Source organism: Acyrthosiphon pisum, chromosome X (genome assembly GCF_005508785.2).
Source record: "Acyrthosiphon pisum isolate AL4f chromosome X, pea_aphid_22Mar2018_4r6ur, whole genome shotgun sequence".
In the NCBI taxonomy this organism is placed as follows: domain Eukaryota; kingdom Metazoa; phylum Arthropoda; class Insecta; order Hemiptera; family Aphididae; genus Acyrthosiphon; species Acyrthosiphon pisum.
The window spans coordinates 9,927,937-9,940,950 of NC_042493.1; the positions used below are offsets into that span (position 1 = coordinate 9,927,937).

The 13,014-nt window shown below is 28.6% G+C and overlaps 2 protein-coding genes across 2 annotated transcripts in view; one reads left to right on the forward strand and one right to left on the reverse strand.

Annotated features, from left to right (window-relative positions):
* Positions 1–3,399: 3,399 nt before the first annotated feature.
* Positions 3,400–6,151, reverse strand: LOC100160222 (RNA-binding protein spenito-like). The gene is made up of 2 exons (XM_001952126.5): positions 5,834–6,151; positions 3,400–5,751 (listed from the first exon to the last, which is right to left on the reverse strand). The coding sequence occupies exon 2, from the start codon at positions 5,716–5,718 to the stop codon at positions 3,466–3,468; it is 2,253 nt and encodes a 750-aa protein (XP_001952161.4). The 5' UTR covers positions 5,719–5,751; positions 5,834–6,151; the 3' UTR covers positions 3,400–3,465.
* A 241-nt stretch (positions 6,152–6,392) lies between these two features.
* The window catches only part of LOC100569933 (amyloid protein-binding protein 2-like), a 20,146-nt gene continuing 13,524 nt past the window's right edge, over positions 6,393–13,014 (forward strand). The window contains exon 1 of the mRNA XM_016800705.2: positions 6,393–6,768. The gene's annotated coding sequence lies outside the window, so the exon portion shown is untranslated. The remainder of the gene's footprint in view (positions 6,769–13,014) is intronic.

The window sequence follows — 13,014 nt, forward strand, 5'->3', positions numbered from 1 at the left end:
TCAAATAAGTACTGGAAATCTTAATGTACTAGGTTTATATATTTTAATAAATAAAGCATCAACATATTAAATATTTTGTGTTAAAGTTAGTGTTTTGGTTGATAAAAAAAACAAACAGAGAGTTTGGTAGCACTCGAGTTGAAGTGCTATTTCAGCATAAGCCAAATTTATTGCTGTTGCAATGGAATTATTCTATAAATTAATGAAAATAATAATGATAACTATACAAAATAACTAATAACTAATAAGCTAGGTACTGTGAATGCTGAAAAAAATTCTTTATAAAAACTTAATACATGCTTAATAAGCATATGAATAAATATATTGTTGAATTTGATCTACTGACCATAAATATGTATATTCATTGATAAAATATGATGCTGATGATACTTTTTATAATATTATTATGATGTCTATTTCAATGTAACTTACTTACTTTATACTTACACTAGTTTAAATCTATATGTATAATATCATTTGTGTCTCTACTATTACAAAAGTAATAAAAAATAAATCAGATTAAGATAAAGTGAAATCGTAAGTATCATTAATTAAGGTTTAGAATGGTTTTAATAATTATGTAAGGGGGACGGAGTGGCCGAGCAGACTATGGTTAGGTTCCAACATGTACCGTCGTCGGTTTCAATCTCGACCACGGTGGATTTTCTTTTTTGGGCAGGCAACTGTCTAGAGAGAAGCAGCCAACCCATGACCGGGCATTACAGAAACCTATGGGTGCCCAATTTTTTTAAATTCTGCTAAAACCAAAACACACGTATTTACCAACTTTCAGTACCCTCCCCTACAAACAAACAATCATTAAAAATCAATAAAAAAAAAAAATTTATATAACTAATAATAAATTTAAATATTGTTGATGAAATTAACTTGATAAATAATGTCGAAACAATTTTGTTAGAAAATCTTAATTATATACAAACTGATAAATTTTCTAATTCTATATCTATTTTTTCATTAAATATTAGAAATTAAGGCTGCATTTCGATGAATTGGCACTATTTTTAGATTCAAATATTCTTACTGCCATTATGATAATATTATAGTGCAGTGAAATCTGGCTTGTTCATGATTTTAATTTTGTTTTAAATAAATTTATTTACCATCAAATAATCGACTTGTTAGGGAAAATTTAACAAAAATGATGGAGTTATTATTTTAATAAAAGAAAATTTTAATTTGATTAATGTTAAAAATACTATAACAAGTAATTGTGATTCATTGGAGTTATGAATTAAAATAAATTAAAGTAATTTTACTATAATAGGACTTTATATATCACCAATCGATAATATAGATTTTTTTTTAAATATCTTGGAATCGTATCAAAATATTATCAATAAATAAGACAAATATATTTTATATGGTGATATTAATATTGATATTATTAACAATTCTATTACTTAAACCATAGATAAATAAAACTATGTAGGGTCGAATAAACAGTGTCAGAAGCTTTTGAAGTAAGAACTGGCTTAAAGCAGGGGTCAGGAGATTCAATATCCCCTACTCTATTTAATATAGCATTGGAAAAATCTATAAGGGAAATGCAAATGAAAACAATTGGAGTAGCAATCGGCCAACAACATATACTAGTAAAATTATAATAATGGAATTATTGAGAAAAAATTATAAAATTTATTTTAACCATTAATTGAATAATATGCTTAATACTGAAAGTTGCGTTAAGATTTCAGGACTTATTAATTTATAAATTAGATATTTTAAAATAAAATATACTTATTAGGTATAGACATTTTTTAAATCAATTAATAAAAAGTGCTAAAATCTTGTTTTAGGTAAAACAACTAAATTTAGCAAAGAAACTAAACTTAAATTTTGTGGAAAATAGTTAAAGAAGTTACTGATAGAAAACAATATAAATTTATCATATATGAAAAACATGATAATACTGGTTACCGGTCTGTAATACATTTGATATATATTTTTTTTAAATATTATTGAAAATAATATTAGATCAACTGGTAATAATTATGAATAATTTAGAAATCTTAATAATAAAATAATAACAACTGTAAGATAACAAATTAAATTTTTATAAAATAGGTGTCTATCTTAGAAATAGAATTCTTTTTAAATAAAATAAAATACCACTCCTCTTGTTTTAAATCGAGATTAACAGATTATATTTTGTTAAAAGTCTCAAAATATATATATGTTCCTTTAGCTTATCATATCAACTTGACAATTGCTTAGAATCGTTCCCTTCTAACTTTGAAAAATGTGTATTGACCTATTATCAACCGTTAGGTGATCCTACTTATTTCGATAATTATTGCCCAATATCACTAACTTTGTCTGTTTCTAAAATATTTGAAAAATATATAATAAATAAAATATTGAAACTTTTAAATAATTTACATTTTTTTTCAAAAAATAATTTGGATTTTATTATTATTTACATATTATATTATCAGAAGAAAAAATCCCCAAACTCTCTTAAACACTAAACACGTTGGTAGATACCCAAAATAAAATAAACGCCATAAATACATTTTTTTTTTTAAAAAAACAATGTTTCATATATTTTAAGTAACTGTACAATTAATTTAAATTGGCAAAAATAATATTACTATGACTATAAAGTATCAACTATGGCATACATGGTTTATGTGCAATGGATTAAGATTATTTTTTAAAACAATAACAGTCAAATTACAATTTACACTTAATTATAAAATTCCAATAACGAACAAAATTAGTTGATTAATAACATAAGTTTTTATTTTGTCTTAAATAGTTACAGCAATTCAAAAATAATAACTGAAAAATCAGAGGCAATGGTGTTCTTTGATAATTTACATTATATTTTAAAAAGTTTTAAGAGAAACAATTATAACGAAATGTAAGATTGTTATAAATATTAATACTTATTAATAATAAAATAATACATTATTTTAAATGGTAATGAAACATATTGAACCACTTTAGCTTACATTTTTAAACTTGTAAAAGTTGTTCTACAATAGACATTGCAGCCCAATCTGTATATTTAATTATGTTACGCATTCTACATGCTGTAAACGTAATTAAACTCAGTGTGTTAACTTAAATTAACACAAGCTAACTTAAACATAGTTTTAATAAACTACAGTAATTTGTTTTGTAATGAACATATGCTTTTAAATTAAAAACATCAATATTGTAACAAAAGAAAATCTATTAATGGTCATAAAAAATATTAAACTTAAAATGAAGGTATTCTAGTATTTTACTAATAACAAACTTGTACCCATGAACTAAGATAAACTAAGATTATCTTAGTTTATGCTTGTACCTAATAAACTTTAAATTAACTTGTATTAAACTTATAACAATTAATTCTATCCAATAATTAAATCTAATTGATAAAAAAAAAAAATATATGGATATGGCCTGAATATATTATTATTAAGTAAATGTACATAAAAAACAATTTTTTTATTATTAAATATCCCCACTAACTACTACCATAACTAAATGATCATCATTTAATGCTTCACTGCTTAAATTTTTTGCATTTTGTTTCAACAATTTAGCTGAATACTCACATGGAGGAAATACATATAATACACCAGCTGTTTCAGGATCTTCACTCATTAATGATATTACCCCAGCAGCCTCTTTTTGTTTCAAATAGGATACTAAATTATGTAATGGTCTAATTTGTATCAATGCATCATTGTTAGAAATAGAGTTTGTAGAAAAAGGCATTGCCAAAAATATGGCTTTCTTATCAGCAGTCATTATACGTTTAGAAACATCTTCCAACTTTGTCTCATCTAAGCGCAATCGTTGAGTTATGCGTAATATTGATTTACCATCAAAATCTTTCATCATGGACTTTATGACATTTGTATCACCAGAAGTTAAATGGCATTTAGTTGGGAACTGAGAGCTTTTTAATACAAGACTGCCTTGCCATGTATAAGAACATTTACAAGCCAAATGTTCTAGTGTTCGAACAGAATCCAAAGGACTTAGAGATTGTATTTCTCCTTCTTCAGAGTCAACATCACTGTCAATCGATTGGTGAAGTGGTGATCGAGAAGAACTAATATCAGAAACAGAATGCTGCTTGAATGATCTATTCTTGTGATTGTCAAATTCTCTACTTTCTTCACTATATTCTGTACGATCTTTACGATACATTTTAGAACTATACAAAGGATACACATCATCTGCCCAACCAAATGGATATTCATTTTGTCTAGTTAGTTCTTGTAAATCTCCTGCAGTTGCTGCAACATTATCTTGGGATGACTTTGTTGAATTAGTTAATGTAGGACTGCCACAAACACTTTTAGCATAATCTGTTCTAAGTTTATGTTCTGGACCTCCTAAAGACACTCCTCTCATTTCGTTGACAGCTGCAGTTGCAGCATCAATGCATTCAAACTGTATATAGGCACAAATGTCACTTTTGACAAATTCAATTTTTTTAATAACACCAAATCTATCAAATTCTTGTTCTAGTTGAGCAAGTGATGTCCAAGGACCCAAACCACCAACCCATATTCGTTGTGATGGTATAGATTTTCCATAGCCAATTTTACATTGAAATTTGCCTAAATATTGACCAGATAATTCGACTTTTGCTCTATGAGCCATATCTAAATTTTGATAACGAACAAATGCATATGCATTTCCTGTTCCTGGCAATGGACGTTTAATATCTATATCCTCAACAACTCCATATCTACCAAATAAACAATGTAGTTCTTCATCCGAAATAGAAAATTCTAAATTTCCAACAAACAATGTACGTGTAGCTAACGGGTCATTTTCTGGAGGAATATGGTGTAAATAGTTGGGAAATTTATCTTTTTTGTCATACATCAAATGAGGATGAAGGTATGGTCTAAATGGTAGCATAAGATGTCTTGGTGGACCATACAATGCACGAATTGGCCCTAAATGAGGATGAACAGGAGCCATATGGTGCAATAACTGTTGTCGAGATATTGAAAGTTCACGTGGATGTAATGGTGGCAAACCTATTTCTCGAAAAACTCGGGGCCGCCGCATGGAGGGAAGAATACCATATGACACCCTTTCATATAACCTATCAATTTGATGTGGTCTATGAACTTCTGTAGGAACAGGATAGTACCTTTCAACATCTGGAGAAAAATTTCGGGATTGTGAACGTCTAGCTCTTGATTTGTGATGATCTCTAGAACCACGACTTTCATATACAGGTGCAACTAAAGCTATTTTATCAAACAAATGTATTCTAGGCTTACTGTGTTTGGCATCTTTAGCATCTTCTGAGCTTTTAAAACATACATATGCCATTCTTTCATCTAGTTCATGTGATATTTTAACAGAAAATTCACCAAATTTGCGATATTCTCGATACAAAGTATCTTTAACTTGTTCGTCACTTGCTTTAGGATGTAAAGCACTCACACACAATACTTTATAAGTGGCATGCAATTGATCCAAATCCCTAGATCGGTCAAATTGTTCAATTTCTGAATACCTAGACACTCTAGGACTTTGTGACGTTCGAGCGCTACTACGTACATATTCAGACAACCCTCGCTCATCTGAACTGCCATCATACTTTTTAAAACTGCTATGACGTTTTTTACGTGGCATAGGAGGAGAAGAATCGCCATAAGTTCTGCGTTTCATATTATTATCAATTTTCACGGTGATATTTTTTGATTTAAAATCTTTTGGAAATCCAAACATTTTGACTGTTGCACAATAAAACCATTAAAATACCTGAAAATATTGATTATTTAAATGAATGATAAAACAAATAATGCATTTTAAATTAATTTTATAAATATGAAGGGGCACTCACTTATAAAATTTTAAAACAAGCACAAGTACACAACAGACAATGTCACGCCGTCAAGGTATTGCGGATCACCAATGCAAAATAAGATTCAAAATCGATTATTTGGAGACGATTTAAACAAAAATAGTTGAAAACTTAAAATAAGTAATTTAAATAATAACTATAACTAGAAATTTCAAAAAAAAAAATGATAATAAATGGCGGAATACAGCGTAGCCAGACGTTTATGAGTCGTGACTCTTAAACAGTAGACTAGACTAACAGCTAGTACCTTTATAAATATAATATTATGATGGTTGTGCGGTTCATTCGGAAATTCGTTGCTTATATCACACACGTAATTAAAAAAAATAATAACTAGATGGATTGATAATGATTTGTCATGATAATGATGACGTGATAGTGTGATACCACACTACCACTACCACTACCACTACCACAGATGACAGATATCCGTCCTTTAGCAAGTAGCGGCTGGCTGTACCTACTTGGCTAGTATTTATATATTATATAATATACTATAATGTATGCCACAGATAATATATTATACTATTATAATAGGATAATATATCTGTGCTAGTAACAAAAGAACTACATTACTTCCATGTCTAAATAAATAGTTATTTAGTCATGATTACTATTTAATATTAAAATAAAAAAGTATTATAACCTGACGTTATTTTATACACCAGACATATGTGCTGCCACAGAATCTCAGATTATAAGCGAAGAAAAGTTTAATTTTATAAGTGCTCTGTGGTGTTATCGGTTCTACAGATTGTAGAACTGTTAAGAGAAATTGTTGGAGTCGATAAATAATATTATTTTTTATTCGATTTAATTGCACTAACAAGTTGTCAAGTTGTCAGTGAGAACACTCATGTAAACTCAATGCGCAATTTCTGCACCATCGATTTTATGATTGCTCATACTACCAGGTAATACATCATATTAACTTTCGTTTTTAACAACGGGGTCAAATTTTGTTTTCTTATTGATTAAATGACAACTGGGAAACAAATGCAGTTAAGATTACAAGCAATTTATGGTGATTTTATTTTTAAAAATATTTATTTTCGCATATGTAATATGATGGTACTTTCAAAAACAATGTACTTCTTAGTTTCTGTTCTGAAGTAGTTGAGCAGGACTATGTTGTAGTCATAAACTTATAATAATATATAATATAGTAGGTATACTATATTATATGTCTATGATTGTAGCCCAATGATAGGAATATTAGTATATGCTAGCAGATTAAGATTAAGAGGGCTCTATATATGTATTACAAACGCATAACATAGCAAATTATACGCTCAGCAGATCACGTTTAGCTCTGCTAGTTAAAAAATTAGAGTGAATTGGCGTCTTATAAAATTTAAAAGTAAGATTATTATCTAGTGAACCTCTTATGTTTTTTTTAGATTTTAATTTTAAAGGTTTGAGTATTTTAAAAATCCCAAACAGTTTACAATTTCAAAATACTCATAACTTGCTTTAAAATTAAAATATAAAAAAAAACCATAAGGAGGTTCACTAGATAATGTTCTTCGAAAATGTATAAGAGGCCAAATTACTCTAATTTTTAAGCTAACAGAGCTAAAAGTGATCTGTTGAGCGTACAATTTTCTATATTATTTGTATGTAAGACAGATAGAACACATCTATACCAGTATAATTACTTTTTTCCAACATGCTTTTTGCGATTCCATTACTTTGCACATGTTATTGACATGACGATGATGCATAATGCCAATCTGGACCCCCACTTTCTCTTTTAGTTAGCTCTGTCATATTTATTAGTATTGAAATGCATATGTATATTATTAATATTATTGTTATTATTATTATTATTATTTTTTTTTCTCTTCCATCTTCTAGGTATTCACTTTTCTTTCTTTGTAAGCCATATTATTACCTGTTTTTTCTATGTAAAAAAGGGCCTAGCCCGTATATTCCAATAAATAAATAAATAAATGACATTATTACCTATTTGAAATGTTTTCCTATTTGAAAATTCTATGAATTTGAAACTATTAAATGCAATACTGTCAGTTAATGGTTTATTAGGAGCACCTACCTAATCTACTGAACAATTCCTTAAGGATCTCTATTACCGCCTCTCTGGTTTTAGTATATTATTTTAATATTTCAATTCACCTGGGACCTAGAGTAGAAATCAACAACCTAATAAATAGCTCCCCCCCCCCCCCCAAAGTCTGCTAACTAAATCTATTGCAATTTTATAAAACGGAATGTCTGTGATCTTATGAGATAATGATGGTTTTCTAATTTCTGAACTGCTTAATTTCAAGCCCAGAAAAATTGTATATAATTTTAAATTTGTGCATTTATACTAGAATAATAAAATAACTTCTTAGCTCTTGTCTTTGGCTTAGTGATCCCAAAGTGAGTTTCATGTAATTTGATAATAATTATGAAATTTATCAGTATTTATGGAATTAAAAATCTAGTTTGGTAATATTATAATCCTCTATTATTTATTGTTTTTATTTTCTCAATTTCTAGTAATGTTTGAGTTCAACATCCTTCTTAATTATCTTAAGCAAACCTTTTTTACAATACTCAACTACTCAATACTACTTAACTTTTCCAAGTGTTTCATCACCTTGTGTTTTCTGTATAAACTCTTGTTCCTTTAAATTATTTAAATCTAAACTCACCTCATAGACAGTATGAATTATATCTGCTAGAATTTAGGACCAGTATTTGGTACTTATCATTATAAGATTGCTGCTGTAAGGTCAGTAACCATAGGTACATAAAATGACCTGTTAAATAGGTTATGTAACTATATCTTGTATATTGGAAGTTTTAGTCTAAGTATTTTTAAACAATTATTAGATATTTTATGAATATCTTTTTACATTATTGTAACAAGAGGTTGCTGGTCAGTGTATATCTTGATTTGCTGACCATAAATTAACGAATGCAATTTTCTACAGGCAAATGATATTGCCAACATTTATTTTACTTCCTAGGCATAAGCATCCTCTGTCTCATTCAAAAATCTTCAAGCAAAATAATTGGGACTCTTCATCTGTAAAATACAATAAACATAACACTTTTTCAGGTACATCACATTCCATTTCTAAAGCCAATTTTCTATCAAGATTTTAGATATTTTATCAAAGGTCAATTTGCGCTGTTTATTCAGTTTCACAAAGCATTTTTTTTTTTTTAGTAATACCATAAACAGAGTGACAATTTCAGACAAATTTAGTATAAAGATCTTAGATAATTTATGTCTTTTATTTTAGATTCTGAGTGGAACGATGAATGTATTGATTTTACAATGATGTGTGTTTTTTTATTTTTTTTTATTTTTTAAATTTTTTTTTAAAATTTTTTTTGTGTCTGTGTACACGATAAGTAGTCGAAATAATGCTACGATTTTCAACTTCAGTATCTTGTTCGATCAGAAAGTGAATATCGTTGGTGCATTGGGGAGGTCAAAATTTAAATTTCCCAGTAGTTTTCAAAAGCGCCGGGAAAAACAAAAGAAAAATTAAGGAAAAATGGGAATTTATACGCAAAATCGATTTTTCACAAAATTTTTGGTGTAACTTTAAAAAAAATGACCGTAGATACATGAAATTTTGACTGAATGTTTATCTTAGCATTTTCTATACACCATAACATTTTCAAAATATTTTGATTTATTTTGAGCTCTTTACGGGCATTTTCATTTTCCATTTTTTTTTGACGTATCCAAAAAAGAACAAGTATCTGTAGTGATTCGGTATATTAATAGAGACTTAGAAAATTATACAGTGAATGAAAAACTAGTAGCTGTACGAGAAACTGTGATGACTACAGGACAACATCTTTTTTTATTAATCAAAGAAATATTTAAAGAAATGAACATTGATTGGAAAACACATCTTATAGGCCAATCTTATGATGGAGCGGCTTCAATGAGAGGCGTATACAATGGTCTCCAGGCAATAATAAAACAACAACATTCTTGTGCATCTTATGTTTAGTGCTGGGCACATCGATTAAGTCTTGTTATTGTAGATGCTGTTATCAGTTGTACTGAAGCCAGAGATTTATTTGGTAACTTAGAAACTCTCTATGATTTTATCAGTAGTAGTAAAAAACAAATGAGTCTATATTCTGAGTACCAAACTAAACGTTATCCTGGTAAAACTTTACGCAGGTTGAAAAGAGTCGACACTACGAGATGGTCGTCGCATTCTACTGCATTACAAATTTTATTTTACATATGACTCAATTTTAGATACATTAAACTACTTTCAAAATGACATTACTTCAGATCGAATGTGTTGTGTAAAAGCTAAATGTTTATATGAATATATGTTATCAGAACACTTTGTTTTAACTGGATTGACATTCAAAACAATGTTTGATATTACTAGCCCTTTGAGTTCATTTTTGCAAGGAAAAAATATTGATTTACTGGCCGCTGTTTCATAATGTGAAATGTGTCGATAAAAAAATCTCAGAAGTGAAACGGAATTTTAAGTCTTGTTGAAAGAAAAAGAAGAATTTATTACATAAAAAAATGACGAGTTTGATATAATTCCTCTTATCCAAACTCGCGTGAGACGTAAAAAAGTTATGGCCGGGGATATGGCATTAGATGAACAGCCAAGTCAAAATCCAATTTAAAATTTTAAAATCAACACTTAATACTATATTATTAATACTCAAATATCAGAGAGGTTCAATGAAAATTCAATACCTTTGATCAATGATTTAGCTTTTTTTTCAAAAGAAACGTTTGGTAGAAACAACAAAATCAGGAAAAATTCCTACTGATGCATTTAATGGTTTTGAACAAGTTTATGGAAAATTTAGAATTGCAGCAGATTTAAGAAAAGAATATATCCAATTTGGGAGTGTTTATATGGAATTAGAAAAATCAGTAACCCTACCAATCAAATTATACACACAAAAAGATGATAATATTACAGATGTACTCTATTCTGATACAGAAAACGAACAAGATAGTGACGATGATAATTTTCACAGTGAAACTGTAGGAACTATACACGCATTATACATTTATGCTGTAAGACAGGATTAAATGAAGTATTTCCTGCAGTATACATAGCTCTTAGCATAGCTCTAACACTACAAAGTGCTTTACCAGAAAGAGCGTTTTCAAAATTAAAGCTAATCAAAACACGTCTTCGAAGTACCATGTGCGAAGATAGGCTTGAAGGACTGATGTAAAGAGATAATTTCGTGTGAAAAGGATGTTCCTGTTGATCCATACGACATTATAAACGAAATGGCATCATACAGTACTGTTCAAAACTGTTAATTTAATTTTACAATTTAATATAACAATAGGCAATAAAATATTAATTCTTGTCTATCATTATAGTCATTAATATTATTTGTTTTTACTTTCTATTAATTAAAACCTAAAATATATAGTAATAGTAGCATTTGATTATATATTTATTTTGTTTGCATACTATTATTTAGTAATTTATTTAAAAATGTATTTAATGTAGTTAACTTATAACTAAGAGTACTTGATAGTGTACAGTATATTAGTTAGGTATATACAATTATGTTCATTTTCCAAACGCTTTTTACATTGGATCGGATGGCCGTACTAACGTAGTTTGTCGCATGGAATATGTGAAAGTTTATTGAGTGAAAAATCAGAGGAGTAACAGGAGTTAAAAATAAAATATTATTGTCAAACGGGGTATGGCATATTTAAGAGTGCTGTATGGGGGGTGTGCGGGGCGAAGCCTCCAACGAGTTTATTTTTTATACGGGGGTGGTGGTCCATATAACTTTTTACCATCCAACGGCCCACCTTCTTAAAATATGGTTCGGCGCCACTGGATATTGGTATACAGAGTTGAACAGTACATACCTACAATATATAAGTACAATAGTAGATACATAGATACATTAGAAGTCCTTGGTTCAAAAATTTCAAATTATTAATATTCTTTTAAATATCGTAGGTGTATAGTATACGTACGTACCGCAGCAGTATGTGCTTTTTGCAGGAGCGCATCAAAGAGGGGTGGGGGGGCAAAAGAAGCAGTTGCTCCAGCTGGTGGCAAGAGCGGCAAAACATTTAAGGGTGGCAAAAAATGTACATCGTACATAATAAAATATAATGTTAATATTGTAATGTTTTATTAAATATTATTAACAAATAAAATAATTATGCCGGGTTGCATGAAAAATGTATTTATGTAATTATTCATGCAACCCGGCATTAGTAGAATAAATATTAAGACGACGTCGCATGTATTGTCTCCGTCTTACACTCATGCGACAAACAAGTATTAGGACTAATTGATACTTATTGGGGGAGAACGCTGTTGTGGTCTAATTAATGATTGGACCTTGTTTTCGTGTTATTTTAGATTCTGAGTGGAACGATGAATGTATTGATTTTACAATGATGTGTGTTTTTTTATTTTTTATTTTTGTGTCTGTCATCACGGTTTGGGGCAGTAAAACTGCTTCGATTTTCTTCAACAGTATCTTGTTTGATGGGAAAGTGAATCTAGTTGGTGCATTCGGGAGGTAAAAATTTGAAATTTCATATAGTTTTCAAAAGCACCGTGAAAAACAAAAGAATAATTAAGGAAAAACGGGAATTTTTACGCAAAATCTGTTTTCGAGAAAATTGAATTTGGTTTTTGGTGTAACTTTAAGACGAATGACTGTAGATACATGAAATTTTCGCTAGTTGTTTATATTTTCATTTTCTATACATGATAAATTTTCAAAATATTTTGATTTGTTTTGAGCTGTTTACGGACAATTTCAGTTTCCAATTTAATTAGTTTTTTTTTCTATGAATGTCAATAAAACTTTATTTGTTGAGTAAAAATACTTGAAAATTTAATACAAGGCCCCTCTATATTGTTACAATGACATTTGAAAAACATTAAAAATCCTTAGGCACAGTTTTTTTTTATTAGCATAAAAAAAAAATTGACAAAAAGTTCAAAAGTTCAAAAATTGACAAAATATGGAAAAATCACGAAAATTACCTAATTATGTTGAGTTTATAATTCGTAAAAATTTTTCTTTTTAAAACTAAGATTTTAAAATGTAATACAAGATTCCTTATAGGATAATCTACCTTTATCAAAAAAAAAAATGTCTATAAGAAACTCAAATCAAATTTTTATGAGCGTTGAAATTCATAT

Bases quoted from the DNA above. Each gene is read 5' to 3' on its own strand.
- LOC100160222 (XM_001952126.5), bottom strand. From the start codon at position 5,718: ATGTTTGGATTTCCAAAAGATTTTAAATCAAAAAATATCACCGTGAAA.